Source organism: Sander vitreus, chromosome 22 (genome assembly GCF_031162955.1).
Source record: "Sander vitreus isolate 19-12246 chromosome 22, sanVit1, whole genome shotgun sequence".
Classification (NCBI taxonomy): domain Eukaryota; kingdom Metazoa; phylum Chordata; class Actinopteri; order Perciformes; family Percidae; genus Sander; species Sander vitreus.
In genome coordinates this window covers 14,958,814-14,981,210 of record NC_135876.1, presented here as the reverse complement: position 1 = coordinate 14,981,210, position 22,397 = coordinate 14,958,814, and the positions used below count along the sequence as shown (strand labels likewise).

General features: G+C 39.3%; 4 protein-coding genes across 5 annotated transcripts; 2 read left to right on the top strand and 2 right to left on the bottom strand.

Moving 5' to 3' along the window:
• Nucleotides 1-211: 211 nt before the first annotated feature.
• LOC144537354 (uncharacterized) lies at nt 212-3,367 on the top strand. Its single transcript, XM_078281027.1, has 3 exons — nt 212-351; nt 862-936; nt 2,079-3,367. The coding sequence occupies exons 1-3, from the start codon at nt 326-328 to the stop codon at nt 2,413-2,415; spliced, it is 438 nt and encodes a 145-aa protein (XP_078137153.1). The 5' UTR covers nt 212-325; the 3' UTR covers nt 2,416-3,367.
• A 1,340-nt stretch (nt 3,368-4,707) lies between these two features.
• Nucleotides 4,708-8,489, top strand: pdx1 (pancreatic and duodenal homeobox 1). Its single transcript, XM_078281083.1, has 2 exons — nt 4,708-5,107; nt 7,668-8,489. Exons 1-2 carry the CDS (start codon nt 4,708-4,710, stop codon nt 8,051-8,053), a joined length of 786 nt encoding a protein of 261 aa, XP_078137209.1. The 3' UTR covers nt 8,054-8,489.
• An 85-nt stretch (nt 8,490-8,574) lies between these two features.
• On the bottom strand, nt 8,575-10,011 carry urad (ureidoimidazoline (2-oxo-4-hydroxy-4-carboxy-5-) decarboxylase). Of its 2 annotated transcripts, XM_078281085.1 has the most exons (3): nt 9,882-10,011; nt 9,259-9,608; nt 8,575-9,091 (listed from the first exon to the last, which is right to left on the bottom strand). In XM_078281085.1, exons 2-3 carry the CDS (start codon nt 9,437-9,439, stop codon nt 8,742-8,744), a joined length of 531 nt encoding a protein of 176 aa, XP_078137211.1. In that variant the 5' UTR covers nt 9,440-9,608; nt 9,882-10,011; the 3' UTR covers nt 8,575-8,741. The 2 variants fall into 2 exon arrangements, with proteins under 2 accessions (XP_078137211.1, XP_078137210.1); XM_078281084.1 differs by having other exon boundaries at nt 9,259-10,011.
• A 1,718-nt stretch (nt 10,012-11,729) lies between these two features.
• Nucleotides 11,730-22,089, bottom strand: LOC144536887 (receptor-type tyrosine-protein kinase FLT3-like). The gene is made up of 24 exons (XM_078280196.1): nt 21,981-22,089; nt 20,565-20,647; nt 19,872-20,023; nt 19,647-19,771; nt 19,408-19,519; nt 19,126-19,265; nt 18,723-18,901; nt 18,405-18,543; nt 18,092-18,269; nt 17,796-17,896; nt 17,458-17,581; nt 17,129-17,325; nt 16,927-17,039; nt 16,669-16,801; nt 16,254-16,358; nt 16,055-16,165; nt 15,735-15,891; nt 15,451-15,560; nt 15,192-15,313; nt 14,200-14,322; nt 13,982-14,093; nt 13,772-13,871; nt 12,653-12,758; nt 11,730-12,557 (listed from the first exon to the last, which is right to left on the bottom strand). Exons 1-24 carry the CDS (start codon nt 22,006-22,008, stop codon nt 12,348-12,350), a joined length of 3,060 nt encoding a protein of 1,019 aa, XP_078136322.1. The 5' UTR covers nt 22,009-22,089; the 3' UTR covers nt 11,730-12,347.
• Between the last annotated feature and the right edge of the window lie 308 nt (nt 22,090-22,397).

The following is a 22,397-nucleotide window of genomic DNA, read 5'->3' as shown; positions in this document are numbered from 1 at the left end:
TTCTTCCACCACCGTTTGTATTTGATTTAAACTGCACTAGACAAAACTCAAACTCAAAACTAGAGTATAAAGTAGCATTTAAGGCGTTTAGGCTATTTGTGATCCTTAAAATGATTTATCAAGTTAGTTGTGTCGCAAAAGGCTTAAAAGTGGATGTTGGAAACTTCCAGGCATCGCTAAGGACAGCTAAAAACACAGGGTCCTCGGTTGAAGGACCACGCAGAGACGTAAACAGAAAAAAATATGTATGCCAGCGTTAATTAAACTACAATCATCGATTTTAGTCGAATAAACTTTGTTCCAACGTGCAATTCATCACGACACGATGTCAGAGGATAATGAACTAGAAAGGTATGTAACTATTCTACTGTTAATCCTCAGTTAACGTAAGCAGCTGCTTACAATTCAAGCTAGTTTTCTGCCGAAACCGTAACACTCCTCCATCACTAGGGACTGTGGGAATTTTTATTTTTATTTTTGGTCGACAGCTATTGTATTTACTGTGTTGTAAGAATAGTGTGTAGTGGTTGTAAGGTAACCCTTCCACCATTACAGCTACCATTAGCTGCCTGTGCTCTGTGGTTAAAGGTCGGCTAAATGAGTGAGTCTCTTCTGCCGATACTCTGCTGATTCAGCAGCTCGGGTCAAACCAGGACACTGCCGCTGTCCCTCATTCACTCACTAATGATTCACTTTCCCCCTTTGTACTCTGCATCACTCTGTTTTCTTTCACTTAATTAAATGATTCTCCCCTTGGCTCCCCCTTCAGGTGTTGTACTGTCTTTGTCCTCAACTTCTCCCTATTTCCTCTCATTCACATGACTCACTATCATTCATACGTTTCTTTATTTATCTATGTAGGCGTGCAGTAGAGGAGCTCCTAAAGGAGACTGACAGGGCTCGAGTGAGAGCAGAGACCATGGGCCCTGCAGGATGGTGAGCACTGTGTTTGACATGTCATCTGTATCAGCCTGCACACATCTGACATTGTGGACATCTGACTGCTGTTTAGCTGTACTATCACTCGGGTAACTTTTGTTCGTTGTCTGTCGCCTATTTGTGGTGTTTTGAGACAAAACTACACTAACTATAGTACAAAAGATAGCTCCACATAATATGATATATATTTTATATTTTATATATATTTTAGGTAAACAGCATGTTTACCTAAAATATATATCATATACCATTTTTACCATATTGTTCCAGATGAGTGAAATAAACATGATTACAGCCAGGTTACCAGTGTTTTGTCAAAATTGTATTGTGTTAATATTGGCCACCTCCCAAAATGTCTCCATAATGATACAGATAAATGATGAATTTGCCAGAATACACAGCTAAATGCATTGGTTTCTCACCCTTGTTGTTTTGTCTTGGTGTATATGTCATTTAAAATAGTCAAACCAAATTGAATGGATTGCTTTTAGTTAGTTAATCTGTATTTATTGAGGAAGTCTCATTGAGATCAATATCTCCTTTTAAAAGAAAAAACCTAAGAGCAAATTACATGTGTACAACATCAAAACAAAACTATTCAGTCACAATACTATTTCTAGAAATATCAACCACTAGAACTTTTAGGTCCCTCAGAAGAATGAGTGTCTCTAACTTCAGGTTGTGTTGCATTTCATTTCAATAATTACAGTGTGTATAGTACTGGTCTTGTTCCTGTTCAGTTTGTATTAACAAGGTCATATTCATCAGGATCATTTTTTTTTTGTTTTGTTAATTTGTTCTGTTCAATATACTTTATAGATTGTATTTCTCAAAATGAAATAATACTAAGATATGACTTATTCAAAGCCAAATCAAGCTAGTTTTTTAATCGTAGAATGTAATCTCCCCCTCAAAAAAAATTAAAAAAACAACCAAAAAAACAAAAACAACAACTTTTAAATGTTTGTGATCTGGTGTCATTGTTATTAGCTCTGAATGGATGTTACATTTCCGGGTATCTAGTCAGCTTAAACAAAAAGACATTATGCATTCTAGAAGCCAGTGATGACCATCTATAGGTCTCAGAGATAAGTGCAACAACTGTCAAAGTTTAAAGGTTTGTTTGTTCACACTGTCAGGTTAAAGTGTCCCCTGCGGAGCACCAACAAGCGCTTCCTCCTCAACACCCTGCGCTCCACCGGCCTGCAGCGACGCCCCAGTGAGTCCAGAGACAGACACCCCCCCACGAGAGGGCGCCGGAGCAGCGAGTCCCCAGACAGAAGCCGCGACCGCAGCAGAACACCTCCCAGAGATCACAGAAGTAATGGAGGCCACACAGACCATAAACATCATCACAGAGACAGCTGCAATAACAAAGATAAGAAGCAGGAGAGGAGTTACAGGCACAAAGACAACAGGGAGCGGAGACATGGGAGGGATGGCCAGAACAGAGACAAAGACAGACTTCATAAATAAAGACTTTTGTCTGGGGGAGGAACGCTGATTTTACAGAAGCCACTCCCTGTCCAGGCAGCAGAGAGGTGGACACTCCTGAAACTGCTCTCTGACTAGCTAACACACCTTACAGAACTGCTAGCAAACCGAGAGACCTGTCCTGTCCCCTATCTGAGAAGACAGTCATTTAAGTTTGTGCTGATTGAGGATGTTCTTACATTGTAGTTTCCTGACAGTTCACTTTTGAATTAACAACAATTTTGTAGTTGGTTAGCTATATGTGTTGCTCATAAAGCCAGTAGCCAAGATTAAGTTCTCTTTTCTGATTTTCTACCTACATTGGAGTAAATAAACGTCCAAGTGGCCCTTATAGTCCAGGAAATCAGGAGGATTTTTCACAGAACTTTTTATTAGCCAACATTTTCATGCCCTTGCCTCTCATATGATTTATGTTTTGGTGTAATTCTGTTTCACCTACAGTAGAAGAGATTTGATTTCAATTATAATGACATTACCATTCTTCTGTCACTATTCACAGCCATAATGTTTACATAAGCCATGCCGTGTCGCCACTGAGTAAGCAGTATTTTATCGCGTGTCCGACTTTTTGGACATGTATATACCGGCTATCAGAAACAGTTTCGTTTGCCAAAGGAGAAAACAAATGTTGTTTTCCTGACACTCCTATGTGTTCTGTGAACAAGTGGTTTCCAGCAATGGATTAGTAGTAATTTAATAAGGCTGTAATAACAACAATAGCAATAAAATAATAATTAAACATAATCTAATGATTAAACTCTTACATACATGCGGTATTTCCACGTGTTTTACAGGGGTTTCAGCACAACAGATGGACGTGCTCAAGCATAGAAATTGCTGCTGTTTATATCAATCCCATTTGGCCTGTCTCCATGTGTGTAAGCTTTCACTCTTTTATTGTTCTACACATCGTTTTATAAACGTGGAAACTGTCGTTCTCTTTGGTCATGATTACCCATAGATCTAGCTATCTAAATCCTCGCTCGAGCCATTACGCCAAATTTTGCTTGGAAAGTCAGCTAAAATGCGTTTAACGCCCCTCATGCTTCATAAATCACGTTGTCCAGCTCCACTGTAGTGGAGAATAGCTTGGGTTAACTGTTTCCTTCCTCTTTGAAACAGTGATCAAATATAAACGCCATTAAGCCATAGTGCAGGGGGCGATTTATATAGAATAGGTTTACTTGAACTTTATTGCATCGCTGAGTGCCCCATTAAGATACCGTGGAAAGTGCCATAATTACTTTTGAAGAACTCAGTGCAAATAGTCTATTGATACACACTATCAAGGTAAAGGTAAACGTCCTGTTCAAATTACATGAAAAATAGGTAAATCACTCCGGTCGCGTGGCAGAGGCTCAAATTGTTGCATAAACGCGCAGGTGAGCTCGCGGGTGGTGGAGACACGCTCCACGCGCACACCGGTTAATTGAGTTCTGTTGCTCACTCCAACCTTAATTGGTTTACCACGAGAGCTGTTGTTTAATGGGGCGAACACACACCTGCTAAAGGCTAATGGCAAGCAAACATGGCGAGAGTGCAGCGACCGCAGAGGCTCTGTGTTTGTTATCGCCGAGGGCACTTCGTGTAGGGACCGTATGCCCACGCGCGCTAAATGGTGTTAAATGATGCATTTACAGAATTGTAATGGGTACATTTTAAAAGTCAGAAAGGTGTAGACAAATGAAAAAAGGTTGTGGAAACAAAGTATGGTGTTTGAGCTTTTCGCCCGAGTATCCAAGACAACTGTCTCTCCATCCGGGTCTCTTATCTGGCAGGTCAACCAATGTTTGCGCCCATACATATCAATTTATCAGCCGCAGAGTGCAGACGAGAGATATGTCCATATAAAGTGTCGATGCCACGTTGTTTGAGGACAATCCGACGTGTCCTACAACGTGTCGTGCGCTCTAGACCATTTGGGACCTCTTTCTGGAGGCAGGGTCTCACAGATTCACCTGTTCACTGTCTGTTGCTGCTGTGGGGGCAAACACAGGTGGGTGCCAGCCAGGTAAACGTTGCGGTATTTACAGAGTGCCATTGATTTACGCGCTGACTGCCGTCCTGTTTAATTTACTGAAAAATCCCACAAGCTGCAGAATATCCTGGGCACTGAGGGCTATAGGTCTGCAAACAGTGAAACCAATGGCTTTGGCGCTGCAGAGTCACATGGTGGCAGAGGGACACACCTGTGTACAGCTGTAGGGCCTCGCAGTTGCGCCAGAGACCGGTAGAGCAGAAGGTCCACGCCGAGGCAGGGCGCAGGTACGGTACATGTGCGGGTCCGCGGACGCCATGAATCGGGAAGATCATTTTTATCCTTCTCAGGTTTTTAAAGACTCATGTGCCTACCAGAGAGCACACGGCGAGGACTACAGCCACAGCCCGCCGCCCTGCCTCTACATGAGCAGGCAGGTCCACTCTGTCTACACACCACCGTCCATGGGAGCCTTGGAGCAGGCCAGCCTTCCTGACATTGCCCCCTCTTACAGTATACCCATGCGGGAAGATCCAGGTGTGCCTCAGCTCCACCATCCTCAGGGGCTCCAGCAGCATCCTCTCCCGCCTGCTGCAGGCTATGGAGACACGGGGGAACAGAGCACATATCACCTCCCTTTCCCCTGGATGAAAACCACAAAATCTCACTCACACACTTGGAAGGGACAGTGGGCAGGTATTATTTTTTTTTCTCCAAACCGCTACAAATAAGTAAATGTCATGTGTTTCAGATCATAATAACAAAGGCAATCACTGAATGGAAAGCTGAATCTGCTTCTCAAAGCAGATTTGGCTGCAATCATTTATCATCTTATTTAAAAATACAGGTGTGTTTACAGCATTAGTCTACTATGTAGTCATAGCACTGAGGCCCTACAATGACATCATGCGCCCAACAATATGATCCTGGTTGTTTCAGTTTACCTTGTCAGTCAATTTGTAGAAGGTCAGCGCTTGCTTTTATCAGGTCTTATCGTCACAAAAATGTGGGTTTTGTCTATACAAAACATATTCACAAATCGCCGTATCTTAAACCATCAATAGCCTGTATAATAGAGTAGGCCTATAATAGGCCGTTAAAAAACACACCTACCGCTATCGGTTCTGATTGATGTGGTCCTGGTAATAAATATTTTATATTAGCAATGCATTGCTAGACTTTCACCAAATCTTATGTTTAAATTAAATTACTAAATCATTTAAGTTAGCTTTTTTTCCTCTTTCACATGGAGGCATTTTAAATAAAGTAGCATTAATTAGGCAGTAGGCCTACCAAATTCAGGTTCGTTTAAGCATGTTTTCTCTAGAGAAAAATGTGAACGTAGACTACAAAGTTTCTTAAACTAAAATATCTATTTATGAAGTTCTCAGACTTTTCTCAAATCAGAGAAAAGTTTCAGACCATTCAACATTTGTTTTTTATTCTGCGTCATTGATTTGGTTTAAGACATTTTATTGATTCATATTGTACTCCGTGTCCTCACCTGTGACATTACGGCCTACCTTTGGTTTATTTTGCGCACAGTTGTTGTGGTTGTTACGTGTACTGAAGACATGCCAATGATATAAATAGCTAATAGCATAATTCCAGTAGGTACACTTAAGTTTAGAAACTAACAAGATGACACGTTCATTACAAAGAGGCTGACATGCAAAACCTACAAGACTAATTATTATTATTAGGATCCCCATTAGCTGGATGCCAAGGGTCAAAGCTGTCATTCGTGCCTTGATAAATTGGGCATTTATACCGTTAATGGCTTGCATTCACACAAATTGTTGCAATTAAACCTATAAATAAACTTATACAACCTACTTATAATTTTTGAAAAATTGCTAAAGTATATCTAACTGTTCGGACATAGTCTCCATTTAACTTTCAATTTGAATCAACACAAAAATACATTTCTATAGGTAGGCTAAATATATATTGTCACATATGCACTCTTCTATCCTGCTACAGTGCTAGTCCTTACAGTATAGCTGAGTGATTCGTTTATTGATTTTAGGTTTGTACAGGCAAAAAAATAGAGTGCACAATTTTAAAGCAACTGATGCATGACAAAAAGATTAACTGCAAAATGCAGCAGCCTATATTTATTTGTAGGCTACTTTCAAAAAATAATGGAATAAATTATTTTTTGATTTTGATATGTGATATGGTGAAATGTTGAAGCCATCGGTAAAATTTAGGACAGGCCATTACTGAACTGAGTCAATTAACTAAACGGTGGTCCTCATCAGTTGAGGACGTTACGGAGAAACCACGGAGAAATGTGGTGGCTTTTTGGCATGTAAAATGTTAGGGTAGCCTACTTGTTCCACACTCACCGCCGTTGCCTTCTAAAAACATAGCCTACTGCAGCAATTCAGCCATAGAAAAAAAATGTGTGAAAGTCTCAGTGACTAAGCCAAAACAAAAGGATCTCAGATCTCACAAACTGATCTATCATATTTGTAAAATCAGATCACTGGTATACATTTGAAATGGTTCACCACTGTAGGCTACACAGCTGGGGAAAATATTAGACTGTTATTTTATATAGTATTTGTCTGCAGTAGGAGGAAACAACAACCTATACACAACCTTACCCAGACTTTAAAATTAACCTTTTCGTCCACCAGTCAAATGGCAAGTGAATGTTCAAATTTTACCAGCCACTCAATGGATTACAATTGGGTTTTTTTGGGTGGTGAGTGAAGCAAATCTACAAGCCACTTGTATATTTTACCAGCATTTGGCTGGTGGATGGTGCTAATTTTGAACCCTGACCATACCTTTACCAAAATCTCAATCCGCAGAACAATTTACCCCATAATCTTGAAAAACCAAACAAACAAACAAACGTGCGTGTCCTCATATCACCTGGCTTCCAAATGTCAAATTTTGACTAAGGAATTAGCCTTATTTTTGGGTACATTTCAAGTAGTTTAATTGTGAATTCCTTGTAAAACTACAAGTGAATACATGTTTATTTTACTGGCTATAAGAAGAAAATTATGCACTATGGTGCCTGCTGAGAGGGTCAAAATCTGATCCATGCACTTCTAATAAGCCCTATAGTCATTTCCAGTAAAAATCCCTTTATGATAATTAATCAAATGACTTTATAATGACATTGCTTGGAATTTAGACCAAACAAACACTAATAATAAACATTCAAATGCCTTTGACAAATGACTTCTATGAAGTTGTATATCATTTGTGAGAACACTAAATATCTGTTTGTCTACAGGCCCATACGTGATTGCGGAATCAGAGGAAAATAAACGCACGAGGACTGCGTATACGCGAGCCCAGCTGCTGGAGCTGGAGAAGGAGTTCCTGTTCAACCGCTACATCTCGAGGCCGCGCCGCGTGGAGCTGGCGCTCACCCTGAGCCTCACCGAGCGCCACATCAAGATCTGGTTCCAGAACCGGCGCATGAAGTGGAAGAAGGAGGAGGACCGGAGGAGGGCGAGGGGGGCTGACCCGGACCAGGACTCCTCCATCAGCTCTGGGGACCAAGGGGAGGCCGCGGGAGGGGTCACCTCTACGAACGGAGCTCACACCACCTCACCCCCCGTTTCCCCGCTGCACGGTCCCGTCCTCTCCGCACCTAAGGCCAGGGAGCTCGCATAGACCCGCAGCAGGTTCTGAGACTCATATTGCAAGGATCTTTTTAATTGGTTCCGATGGAAACAAATATAAATAGACTTCAAATCCACATTTTAAGGCAGTCCTATTTGAGGATATATATGTTTTAAGAATCCTTAGATTCATAAATAGGGCGATATTGGAGAGTGAAACCTATGAGTCTCTCTTAGAGTTATGACATTTAAATAAAGTGCTCCTTATCCAGGAATCCCCTTGAAGGGACCTCTTCCTTATGGGATATCCTACCACTGCCACTGTCATTTACTGGACTGAAGGGACATTTCTTAACCCCTCCCCCCTTGCCCCCCAGCAACATGGGCTCAGCACAAACTGTTGCATGGTCTAATAAAGTTTTACAGTGAATTGTTTTTCATCTCAGACATGTGAGTATAATCAAGTTTCTGAATGTATATAGGCCTATGCGTAACACAATATATTTGCCACTTGTATATAAGCCTAAGCTATTATCGTGTACATTGTTAAATTGGAATCAAAGGTAGGCTACACATATTCTATTGTTTAAATAATTAATTGTACAGTGTGATGCATGAATACCAGCACATTACATTTGGAATAAAGCAAATATCACACAGCCTATAGGCCTACAGTCCTCAGGACATCCGGGTTGTTGAACAGGCACAGTAAAAAATGAGTATAAACTCGTTGTTAAGGTTCATAACTTGTTAGGAGCGTCAATGAGCACGATATCTTGAAGACGCAGGCGACATATCTTCTTCACCTCCTCGATGCCGCGCGCCCTCTCCACCCCGCGCTCGTTCGGAAAGCGCTCGGACAGATGCCGTAATATGTTCGCCTTGTCGTTCATCCGGGCGCAGATGACAAACGGGAAACCGAAGCGCTCCTTGTACTCCTCGTTGAGCCGGGCCATGCGCGAGGCTTCCGCGGAGTTCAGCGCATCCATCCCAGATCCTGCCTGCTCCTCGCGCGACTCCCGGGTCAGGGTGCCGCTCTGGAGATCCCTGCCCGCGAGGTCCGGGTGACACCTGAGGATCCCCTCTTTACCTGGACACAAACGGATATACGTAATGTCTTATCAGTGCCATTGAGTGTGGATTAGCCTAAATCAAATTTTAGGGCCGAACAACCCTTGAGGAAGCTACCCACAATACAAAATATAACAAAGGAAATGAAAAGTTAACGAAATGTAGGTTAGGTATTGTATGACTCACCTGATTCTGGGAGAGCATCGATGAATTCGCTGATTGCAGTCTCCAAAGCAGTCAAGTTCACAAAGGGACGCCTCGACCACACAGCAGCTGTTATAATGGGACATTTCTCCACCACATTGCCCAAAATATTCACAAAATCCTCGTAAGGAAGAGCATTTACTGTGGCGATATCCATGTTCATGTGGGGTTCTCGTCAGTAGGAGTTGGACAGGCAACGTTTATTGATCTTCGGACAGGGCTTTGTAACAAGGGTTAATGCACTGTTGGACACACAGTACAAACCCCCGCCTGGCTGTGGTTATACATGTCAGATCAACTGCCAATCATTTGATGTTGAAAAGAGGAGATTGCTGGAGAGGTAAAGGGCAGAATAAAAAGTAAAATAAAGCTCGGCTTCCACTGAAATACATGGTTTCCAATTAACAAAAAGAAACAGGTAGCCTATTGTTCAAGACAAACACAAAGAAATCCAGCACACATGCGGCTATGTGGCTCCTCTATGGTGGAAAACACTAATACATTCACAACACCGCCCTGTAAAATCACTATAGAGTAGGCTACTTGTGCTAACCATCAAACTTAGAAACAACTTAATTTTACAGAGGAAACAAATGTGTCCATACTTCTAAATACATTATAAGTAGGCTACTTGCGTGCTTGTTTACTGTATTGTATTTCTAATTATTCATCCAGGACAATTCATAAATGTTGCCACCGTCTGCAACAGCAGCCTTTCCAGTTGCACTTCCTGTATTTTCCACGAGCTCTCACTGCTCTGAGAGACGGTAAAACTACGCCCCCTGCTGTCCACAGTTTACTACTCTTTGTAGTCACTGAGTAGCTTACATGTTTTGGTTTATTTTCTGTCATAACGTCTTTGTGGTCGGATCTCTGTAGTCATGTTGTGCCTCGGATATTTTGTACTCATTCTGTGTCGTTTGTTGTTCTTTTTTAGCACATTTTGTGAGTCAGGAGTCCTGACCCCCCCCCAATTCATTCATGAACTTAACCTCTCTAGTATATTCAGTCACCCTGACGTCACATTAAACACGTCACACCTCTTTAACCTGCATTAACTGATTTTTCGCCACTTAAAGGTAGCAGTTGTTGCAATCCTTCCGATATAATTCAACAGGAAGTGAACTCAACTCAACAAATGAAATAACTGAACACAGAGTTTTACTTGAAATTTGAACAAATAACACATTCAAAGCGTGTCTGCTACAGTGCAACAAAACAACAGTGAGATAAGTTGAGTGCTACCAGAAAACACTGCTCAATTTTCTATAATTATATCAACAATGATAAAACAATCTATTTTAAATGATCTCTAGTTATTTGCTAAATGAAATACAAATAGAATAGAATGCTTTGGCTAGGCTACTTAATTGTTCTTCAGAGGTTATTGTTGTCTTAAAGAAGGTTTTTATTCTCTCTCTCTCTTTTTCTCTTTAATGGACTCTTACAAGTTAATTGAGAAAACCCTTGCAAAGTAGATACAGCACATTCCACTTGCAACACATAACACCAATGTCTATACATCTGCAGAAATTTGAGATGGCTTTGCCCAAAGATGAGAAGAACCTGCAGCTACACATTTTTGGTGGTTCCATCAGGTAATCTTTGACAGAGGAGGAAATAAAGTTTTCTCTAACCTCATAGAGACCAGCACCTATGTCCTGGAAAATGGCCTTGTAGAGGTTTTTAAGTTTTTGGGGTGGTATCAAAATCTACACCCTTGATTTTAGCCCATGTTCTTTCAAACGGATGCTGAATGATGGCCTCTGTGCCTTGGGAGGAGATCACTAAGTTCCCGTGTGAATGTCAGGCCTGGGAACTTCAATTTTCACAACACAGAAACCTCATTTCCACCCTGTAGTTGTCAGAAACAGAGAGTTTGAGCTTTTGAGTTTTAGCATTGAGTGCCTTTTTTCAAATTTGGAATCCTGGTAGAATTTGGTCTTCAGTTGCACCAACATATGATGAATCCAAACTTTGGCAAAGAGCTTTGCAAAAATAGGTCTCGATCTTGCTTCCTAGTCCTTTCATACTGTAGACAGTTTGCACTTCAGTTCGGATCTTGGACTTAGGTCTGCAGCATCTGTCCCGTTTAAACTCTTCACTTCAGTAATTGACTGAGCAATGTCTTCTGCAGCAACTTCAATCTCCTGGGAGCGTTCAGATTGAGTCTGACACTTCATCCAAAAGATGTTTAAGTACATTTAGCTGATAATACTTACATATCTTTGAATAAGGTTTTGAATGCAGGGGCTAAGGCATTTTCACAGTGTGGTATTGCTATAAGAATCTGAATATGTCTTCCATCACTGATTTATAGTGTGTATATAGTAAATATGTATGGTGTGTGTCATGTTAGAATGTAATCATTTCTGTAATTTTTCTCTTTTCTTGTTTAATTCTGAATAGTTACTCCTCTTTAGGCTTTTGGAAATAACTCATATAAAACAATCTGAGAAGTGAAAATCACATATATTGCAGGTATAATGCTTAAACAAATACACATAATAAAAAGATCCACTAAAATATTCCAAAAAAGGAAAGCTTGTTTTGAAAAATATATATAAAATGTGTACAAACATTGGGTTTAATCTGCAAGTAATAGCTATCGACATAATATAAGAGACCACAACAAAAATAATTACCATCACATTTAACTGCATAACAATATATATATATGATATATGGTATGTATATGATCAAATCTAAAACCAAAAGATGATCAGTTGCTACACAGTATGAAGGCCTAATGGAGAAAAAAAAAATTATAACTCACCTTACATGTCTAGTCTTGAGACTGTTTAGGATCCTTTTATTAAACCTTTCATTTTTAGCTGCACAATAAACTATTTTCTTTTACATTCAGATCCCATTTTCATAGTAACAATATAATTCATCGAAATTCCATATACATAATTCAAACCTTGTTTTGTTACCATATTCTAACAAAAAGCAAGTGCATTCTACTGTCACTATGTGAAAAATCTTAAATAATCTTAAATACTGTCTTTTTTTAATATATAGACAAAATGGTTTGAACATTTGATCAACATGCATTCAGTGATATGTTATCACTCCGTATCAGAAGGCTTCACAAGCTTCTCCTCAGCTGCCACAGTGTCTGAGTCAGACACTTCTGCTTTGCTTTCTTCAGTCGCATGGGTTTGACAGTAATCATTGGCTGTCTTGTTCTCATTCTGTTTTGTCAAGGCGGAAATGTCCAGAATGGCCGATGGGTTCTGGTATTCGCTGGATGTCTGGTCGAGCATGTTATGGTAGAGCTGAAAGAGGAAGAATATAATGCTCCTTGTAGATCAGATACAAATATTTACATGTCTGTCCAGTTGGGAGGTGAAAAGGATAAAACTCTGCCTACCTTTTCCTCTCTGTCTGTCAGCTGATCATACATAAAGGACACCAGTTTGGAGAAAGATGGCCGGTTGCAGGGATCCAGAGCCCAACACTTACACATCATTCCGTACCTGGAGAAGAAAGATAACATATTTTGTAACAGTTTCTGTATTTGGATTATCAGTTATCCATCATAACTAGAAGTCAAAGGAAGCTGCACTGTTGTGTTTCGTCTTAAAGACAGTGGTGGAAGAATTACTCAGATCCTTTACTTAAGTGAAAGTACTAATACAACAAAAGTTACGTAAAGCATCAAAAGTACCGTTAAATGGTGGATTTCATAGTAATATATATATATATATATATATATATGTGTGTGTGTGTTTGAGTTAATTAGCTGATTAGAGTGTGGCACCAGGTATCTTCAATATTGAACCTTTTCACAATATTCTAATTTTCTGAGATACTGAAGTTGAATTTTCATTAATTGTCAGTTATAATCATCAAAATTAAAAGAAATAAACACTTGAAATATATCAGTCTGTGTGGAATGAATGTATACATTATACAAGTTTCACTTTTTGAATGGAATTACTGAAATAAATCAACTTTTTCATGATATTCTAATTATATGACCAGCACCTGTATTATATTTTTGGATCATCTTTACTTTAGTACTGTATGTGTAAGCAGCATTTTGCTGTGGTAGCTGAGGTGGAGCTAGTTTAACTATTTTATACTCTAACAGTAGAAATGTCCCAATCTTATACAATTTGGGCTACAATTGGGTCCTGAAAACCTTATTTTGTTTAAGCGAAAACATCTGTGTATTTAGTTCAACCTGTTTTTGATCCATATGAACCTGTCTTCAAAAACAACATTTTTAAATAACTGTAGTAAAGTAAAAAGGACAATATTTCCTTCTGGAATGTAGTGAAGTACAAGGATAAAGTAGCAAAAAATAGTACAAAAGTACAAGTACCTTAACATTGTACTAAAGTACAGCACTTTAGTAAATATACTTAGTTACTTTCCACCACTGCTCGAAGATGTAGCCTGTTATATACTCAGGCAGTGTCTAAAATCGATTTAAATATATTTACTAAAGAAACATAATGGTTGCATACAGACAGAAGACACCTACACAGACTCGTTGGCGTAGTATGGACACTCCATCTTAAATCCTCTCTCAATCATTGAATAGAACGTGTGATCCACCTTCATGCCAGGGTATGGAGTAACACCTGAAAGTTACACAGACAGAGTTAGCATCAATCATTGCATAGGAATTGATTATGTGCTTGTCTTTTCTAAATGTAGGCTACTGCTCATGGAAAGTGCTGGCAAAGGCTACCAAGTGAGAAGATTTCCCAGAGGAGAATGCCATAAGCCCAGACGTCACTCTTTATGGTGTAGATCCCCTGAAAGGTACTCTCTGGTGCCATCCACTTCACTGGCAAACGCACCTGCAAAGCCATGTCAACCACATAATGTGAGAGAGAGAAGTGATAAAACATATACAGAACTTAGCAACCAATGAATGCTGTAAAATAAAAGTATCATCTGACATACATTTCCTCTAACAACATAGTTGGAGTCGTTGTCGATGTCCCTGGCCAGTCCGAAGTCACCAATTTTCACCAGTCTGCCATTTGTCACTAACACGTTTCGAGCTGCCAGGTCTCGATGGATACACTGCAGACAAAAAGGACCAATGTTTACTTCAATTATGGTCCAAGACCAAGCCTGTGACTGCAGTTTGACATTTGAACATGTTGTGTTCTGTTGTTGTTGAGTTTTGGAGGCTAACAACAATTTTACATTCATGTTTTATAATGTCCATAAATATCTGGCTAAAACAGACCAGCAGTTGGAGATACAATAGGTTAGAAATGTTTTTAAAATAGTTTTCATAACTACAATCCAAAACTGTATATTTTGAGAACATATTGGTAAACTATCTCTTCACAAACTTTCACAAAAATTCTTTTTATTCAAAGTGTGATGTTAAGGGCTGCAATTTACAATAATACAGATGCTGATTATTTTCTAGATTCATTGATTAATGTTTGGTCTATAAAATGCCATACAATACTGCAAAATACCAAAGTTAATGTCTTTAATAGCTTGTTTTGTCAGATTATTTGTCCAAAACCCCCGAACTATAGATTAACTTTCTATGCCCGATGTCATACGAAAAAAAGAGAGAAGACAGAAGTAGGAACTGTTTGGTGTTTTGCTTTTACATTACATGTCATTCAGCTGAGGCATTTATCCAAAGGGGACTTACAATTGCTATATATGTCAGAGGCTGCACGCCTCTGAAGCAACTATGAGTTAAGTGTCTTGCTCAGGGACACATAGGTTGATGTATCGCAGTGGGAATTGAACCCAGATCTCCCACACCAAAGGGATGTGTCATATCCACTGCGCCATCACCACCCATAAATGTTCTTAATGATTATTAATCATCAATCATCAAAATAGTTGTCTTTGTCAAGAGTGTGGGGTTGACAGATATAAATGGGGAGAGTTTCTACAATGTGTGGCCCTTGGTCTCTTACATTCTTGGAGGAGAGGAACTCCATGCCTTTTGCCACTTGGAAGGCAAAGCTGAGCAGGTCATCAAAGGTCAGGGTTTGCAAGTCATCTGTCTGATCGTCCGGGTCGTCACAGGTCGCTGGGTCTGCAGATAAACTGGGATCAGTTAGGATCGACACGGCTCAGAGGGATCTCTTACTCTCTGCTCTGACAACTGAAGGTGTTAACATATTAGCAAAACTGTTTGACAACATGCATGTTCTTCAGGTGGTATTTTTTCACCTTCACCGTCAATGTCATCAGAGCTGATGGTGAGGAGGGCGATGTCCTCCTGCCCTCTGGTGGTAGAGCTGAACATGGGCACGTAATTTCCCCCTGCTGTGACCTGCTCACTGAGAAAACACAAATATGACGTGATTATTATTGCAAAGTAAAAACTTTCAACAGATTCGGTTTACAAATATGCCTGCACTTATATAGAATCGTGTCTTTATGTTTGATATACCCTTATCACCACATTATTCCCACTATTGCTCTTCCCACCCCTTGTTTCCCATTGTTCCCACCCAGAGCTTTTCCTGGGCTGCAGGTTGTGGTAAAGGCTGCTGAAATACTCCTTGTTGAAAGCATCGGTCACAGACTTGTGGTAGCACTCTCTGTTTGTCTTTAGGTAGTTTAGTAGATCTCCATGACGGCAGTACTGGAAAATCAGGTATATGGGTCCTGTACGGGGAAAACAAATAATAAATGGGGGTGGTCAAGATTAACTGAAATCATGGCGCTAGCCAACATCCTATATGACAAAAGCCTACTTGCGATGAAATCAGATGCAATGAGCGTATACACATTTGTTGTGCATGTGTGTAATTCGCAGTGGTAACTGAACCTGATTCTGTGCATGCCCCAAGCAGATTAACAATGTTGGTATGGTGACCGATGTGAGTCAGCATCTTGAGCTCCGACATCAGAGCCTCCTTTTCCACTGTCTGGTGTTTCTCTGCAGCGTCAAATATCACATCAGCTACTGACATGACCTCCATAACATTTTGCATTTCGCTCGCGGAATAAATATATGAAATACTGACCTTTCAGCATCTTGACAGCCACCTGCTGTGAGACTCCAGGCTGGTTGATGCCATAAGCTGTAGCCTGGACCACCTTGCCAAAGGCCCCAGAACCCAGCTCCTGACCTGGGGGAAGTGACACACAGAAACATATTACCATTACAGGCACATTGTAATGAAACTCGGAACAATACAATTGGTGTAGCAAAACTTAGTTTTTTCTTCTTTCCTTTCCCATCCTTTATCTTACGACAGCTAAGATGTGTATTCTATGTTTGGACCACATGAGTAAATAATTACTTTTAATACTTTAAGTAAATTAAGCTGGTAATACTTTTGTACTAAGTGTGATTTTAAATGCAGGGTTGTTACTTTTACAAATTGCTTGTAATGAAGTATTTCTGGTATCATATCTAATGCTTGGTGTAGTTCGTACCCAGTTCCAGGTTCTCCCTGGGAAACTCCCATTTCTGGTCATACCCAAACTCCTCAAAGTTGATGTAGATGTAATCATTGTCATTGGGTCCAACCATCTGAATCATCTGAAGCTGGGGCTGATACTTGGGTTTCTATTGGAAACACAAAAGGGTTGGCATCATGTCCTCATGAGTGTTTGCGTGTGTGTGTGTGTGTGTGTGTGTGTGTGTGTGTGTGTGTGTGTGTGTGTGTGTGTGTGTTAATATATAATGCATACCTTCTTTTTGACAAAGTACAAGAGCACCACGCTAACTACCACCAAAGCCAGGAGCAGAAGCGTACTGCCTACTTTTAGCACCATCAAGCTGCCATTATGAATATTTGGATCACCTATAAACAATGATGGACAGTTTTTAAAGCCAGTCATAAAAAAACAACTATTTAACTTCATGATTTTGATGTGAAATTAATCTTGCTACCTGTGGAGACCTTGAGTGAGTATGTTAAGTATTGAGTTTGGCACCAGGAGCCAACTGAGTTTGTCAGGCAAAACCTTAAATGGCGTCCTTCCACTAGATCTCTGCTCACAGAGCTCTTGATTGTCTTCTTACAAAAGACATCAGGGTCTGTTTGAGAGGCACCTGGGATCTCCATCCAGGAAGAATCAGTTTCACAGCTTTGAGACAAAGAGCAGGGACTTGAGGAAATCTGAATCTGTGTGTGTGTGTGTGTGTGTGTGTGTGTGTGTGTGTGTGTGTGTGTGTGTGCGCAACAGGGCTACAATGCAATGCTCTGACAGTGACCATACCTGTCATTGTTGGACAAAGAACAAGACTTCCAGGTATAGTTTGCTGGCACAAGACTCGCAGTCTCAATTGTGTAGGGTAGTGATGTGTAGGGGTCGTTATTCCTGAATGTGAACTTTGGTTCGCCTGAAACAAAGTCAGTGGACAATAAAACTTGCACAATTGCAACAACTTAAAATTTTAAATCTAATTATAATGTTTTAAAAGTGATACAATTGTACAGACGTTAAATAAGTAAAGTTTATTTATACAGTATAGCACTTATCACAGACAGTCACAAAGTGCTTAAGTTAATACCAGATGTGAAAAATACAAGACGCACACAATAACTATCTCTTACCTACAACACACACTGATATGGTCTTTGTTTCTTTTTGTCCTCCAGCCTCCAAATATAATTTATAATCTCCTGATTTGAGTACACCACATAGCTTCACAGTCCTGAGAAGACAGCACTTATTTAAAAACCGTCCAAAAGTCATACCTCTTTAATAATACACGTCATACCATATGATTATATTTTCCAAAAGGCTGGTTCACTGACCATCAGCATGCACACATGTGTATGAGCATTAATAGACAACTATGCAACATGTTAAGGAGTTCAGCTCCAGGAATATCGCTTCATGCAACTACCTGTGTTTTGTTACCAAAGTGTCCCTGATGCATTTAGTCATGTTTTTATCAGGAGCTTCCCAGGAACAGTGCTGGAGCACAGGGTGGTAGGAAACACTGGCTTCCAAACAGGAGTGGGATGCATTCTGAGCTGGTATTATCCTATTCTTATCCAGCTGGACAGAGAGGAAACCCTCAGCTGAGGCAACACAAGAAGTAAATCAGTACATGACACAGTACAAACAGGACTAACTAAGAAACAGCCATTCATTGGTGACAGTTGAAATTACTACACATATAGAGAGAGAAAATAAGGGAAACTTGTTCTAATAACCTTGGACATGAATGTTAACAGACTTTGTTTTGTTGTTCTGTCTCCTGCAGATGTATGTGCCACTGTGGTTCACATGAAGTGATTCAATGAACAGGTAGGTCATCTGACTTTCACTATGTCGGTCATTTTTAATGCAGATCTGGGACAAAAAAATAGCTGATTAAAATGGGAAAGATTATTGCAGTAGTTTGTGATTTGTGTCTTAGCCTAAGAAAATGGTAAGTAAGTTTTAAGACAAACATAAAGGAAAAAAAATTCTAATTTGTTCACATGAAAATGAAAAGAAAATCTCAATGGTATTAGTGGGAATTACTGTACCTCCTTCTTCACTTTAGAAGAGCATGCTAATGTTTCGGCATCCATTGTTTTGCTGCCACTCTCCCACACAAGTGACAGCTTCCCATAATGTTGTATTCGGCAGCGAAGAAGTAAAGACTGACCAGGGCTCACAGTAACATTAGATACCTCATCATTTTTCATAAAGTCACTCTCTAGGTCTGAAACACAGTGGGGCCTCAGGTTAATTCATTTATTTTATTTACTCTAATAAGTCTTTGCTATGGCATGATTAATTAGTCCCTGGGGTGTAAACTGTTTTTCCTCCAACCTTTTCAGATGGTTGAAGTGAAAACTGAGCAAAGTAGCTTCCATATGTGATCATTTATTATGATTAAACTATTTTTAGGATGAATTTAATGAATTTGTTAAAATATTTAAATACCATAGTCATACAGTTGGGAGCATTCTTGTCCTTCAGCATTAGTAGCACAGCACATCACTCCTTTCTCAGAATATGCACTACTGGATGTTGTAATAGTTGCCAATCCACCTTTTAAAGGAACATCTATCCCATCATTGTTTCTGTTCAAAATGAGGATCATTATTCAGAAAATCATCACAATAAAAATATATTTTTTTGATAAAGTTAGTGTCAGTAGACTGCATTGTTATCATTTAAACATTCTCTGAATCATGCATACAAATGTAATGAATAACATCTTACCCGGACCATTTAAGTGTGGGCTTCGGATAGCCCTCAGAGATGCATGTGAAAGAAGGGGAAGTCATTTTGACATCTACTCTGTCCAGTGTCAGCTTCGGTTTTGTGGGACGTTCTAGAAAGAAGTAAATTGTTAACATAGTTTTATCAGCATCAAACAGTCTAGTGTTTTTTTGCTGTGTTGAGCGCTGACTGAGCATTGTAGTAAAAAGGTGATGAGATATGAGAGAGCTATTACTTACTCATTACTACATGCAGAGATATGGTCATTGAGGACCTGGTCCCATTGCTAGTTTCAAAGCACAGTGTGTACTCCCCTGAATCTGTCTCAGAAAGCGGCGGTAGGACTATGGACTGATTTCCATTACTGAAGAGGTTTAAGAAAAAGCCACAGTTTAATCTCTCGCACACACACACACACACACACACACACACACACACACACACACACACACACACACACTTACACTGTCTGTACTAGGTGTGCTCCTCTGATCCAGTGGCAGACGGGGTATTCAGAGAAGTGCTTCAGGGAGATGATGAGTTTCTTACCAACATACACCTCTACGTCCACAGTACCAGACGCATTCAAATAGTCAGCTGGCTCAAAACATGCCACCTGAAAAATATGACTCACCATTAACCACCTTTTTAAAGGTTATATGACACATAACCGGATGGATGAGCAGAAATAAAAACAAGTACATTAAGTCAAGTTTGTGCCATTTCCCTCTCTGATGTTTCACAACCTCTTTTTGCTCTGCAGTATAGTTTGTCTGTTTCTAAGTGAATCCATTCTGTGCACTCTAAAAGACAATCAAAGTATAGTATAGTTTTTGACCAAGTATAGTATCTTTGTTTAGTCTGATAATATGATTGTATGTATGGAAGACACTGGCAATGACATTCATGACAACAATGTATATGCTGGACCAACGCACTTTGTAAAAAACAAACATTAAATAACATTATGATCTGTAAAACCTGCCATCTAAATGTACTGTATGTCCCAGCATGTTCACTGGAGCTTACCAAGGAATAACAGTTTCCCTTAACTCAATAATGTTTCAGAAATATACAGTAACTCAAAAAGACTAATGCATACTGTATATGTATAATGTATTTGAATTGTTCAGTTAAAGGATTCCATCAGCTTTTACCTCATGACTGGGCACACAGTCCTGATCCTGCTCTGACACACCATCAGAGCAGTGAAGCTTGACAGCGCACAGCAGTAAGACAACTACAAAGACAGAAACATTTTACCTTATTTCAAATGCAATAAAAAATGTGTTTTAAAGAAACACAAAATAAATGCAATCATAAAAACAAAATTGTCATAAAGATAAGTAAATTGCTTTGTTTGGGTCTTTTTTTGCTAAAAGAAAGATTATTATTATGTAATTATTATTATTATTATTATTATTATTATTATTATTATATTTCATTTCTTCTAACTCAAACTCATTAGCCTTGGTTCATTTTCTGTGAAGAACATAAAAAATAACTTATTTTCAATGACTGCATACGGTACACCCCCCCTACATATAACTATTACATATGAGGTGTTCGGGTCTACTGGACCCGAGTGTAATAATTGTAGGTGCTATGAAACGTAACAGTGTCCTCCTCCTAACCGGGCCTGCTGTGTGTGTGTGTGTGTGTGTCTCTGTGTGTGTGTCTGTGCGTCTGTATGTGTGCGTGTCTGAGTGTAGGTGTCTGTGTGCGGGAATGTTGTCTTTCTGCACCTGCTATTCCCACACAAAGTTACAAAATTGTTACATTTCAAGCACTTTCACCTGTTCTGGTCAAGTTCTAAGAAATAAGCACCAATAATAATCAAAAATCTTGTTTCTACCTTTTTTTTATAATTGAATTTCCTTGTTTTCTCACAAAAAACGAAAATGAAATCATAAATGTGATCTCACAGGCAAATGGCAAATATGAACCATAAATGATGTATATATATCATTGGTAATTGAGCTAAAGGAAACATCTGTTAAGTATTTTTTACATAAATTGTTTTTGCCTAATAATGTGGTGGGTCCACCAGACCCGGGAACATTGGCTGTGTAACAAAAATATGAACACCACACAAGGGTTAAATAATACATAGACTATATTTTTAAAACTTTTTTAAAACCTGATAACTCATTCGGTTACAGGGACACTCAGAAACTATGGTTTATATTTTTGATAATTCTTTATTTCAATAGAGCATCATGTTCACTTTGTATGATGAACAAACAATGTCAGCCTCTGACCACATGTTAGACACGTTTGATCTAAAAGGTTCCCTTATACTGTATTATTGAATTACAGCTGCATGTCGACTTTGAACCAAATGTTTCATAATTTGGTTCCAAGGTAGAGTGACGATTCTCAAGTGATTAAATCCCCAAAATGCAATATGTCCTATCATATATATTTTTTTAAATATTAGGCTAAACAGCCGAATAAAATATGTAGCCTACAGTATCAATATCCTTAAATCCGGACAATTTCTTTTAGTTCACTCTGCCAACACGGCCAATTACTCAGCCCACAGAACAGAAACTAGAAGCGGTCTAACTTACCCGCAATCATATTTCTCTGCCTCCGCATTTATGCTTTCTTTCTGTCAGTGTCACATACTCATTACCGGGTCAGACAGCGAAACTTTGATGTAAAAAATGTGTGCGAGTAGCCTACCTTTTAAACAGGGGAAGTATAACTGGAACCGTGACGTTCTCAGCCACGCCTGGTTGCAATATAGTAAAAAGACCGAAGAATAACCGAAAATGTGAAAGAAACTAGGCTATTTATTATAATATCACAATGAATAGACTTTTCTAACATTATGGGAGCAAAAATACTATACAAATGCAAAAATGTACATTGAAGGTGTTATAAAGTCGTATTTAAAGTCCCTTTTGGATTTATTTTAAAATATTTTATAATACAGTAGTGACTGCTTGTTTTCCCCCTTTGAGTAAAATGGTGAAATATAAAAT

Coding starts and splice junctions, on each gene's coding strand:
- LOC144537354 (XM_078281027.1), top strand. CDS start 326: ATGTCAGAGGATAATGAACTAGAAAG. Junction 352..861: donor GAGGATAATGAACTAGAAAG/GTATGTAACTAT, acceptor TTATCTATGTAG/GCGTGCAGTAGAGGAGCTCC. Junction 937..2,078: donor ACCATGGGCCCTGCAGGATG/GTGAGCACTGTG, acceptor TCACACTGTCAG/GTTAAAGTGTCCCCTGCGGA.
- pdx1 (XM_078281083.1), top strand. CDS start 4,708: ATGTGCGGGTCCGCGGACGCCATGAATCGGGAAGATCATTTTTATCCT. Junction 5,108..7,667: donor TTGGAAGGGACAGTGGGCAG/GTATTATTTTTT, acceptor GTTTGTCTACAG/GCCCATACGTGATTGCGGAA.
- urad (XM_078281084.1), bottom strand. CDS start 9,439: ATGAACATGGATATCGCCACAGTAAATGCTCTTCCTTACGAGGATTTT. Junction 9,092..9,258: donor CGATGCTCTCCCAGAATCAG/GTGAGTCATACA, acceptor GTTTGTGTCCAG/GTAAAGAGGGGATCCTCAGG.
- LOC144536887 (XM_078280196.1), bottom strand. CDS start 22,008: ATGCGGAGGCAGAGAAATATGATTGCGG. Junction 16,802..16,926: donor TGTACTTTGTCAAAAAGAAG/GTATGCATTATA, acceptor TGTTTCCAATAG/AAACCCAAGTATCAGCCCCA. Junction 16,359..16,668: donor CAGGGAGAACCTGGAACTGG/GTACGAACTACA, acceptor CACTTCCCCCAG/GTCAGGAGCTGGGTTCTGGG.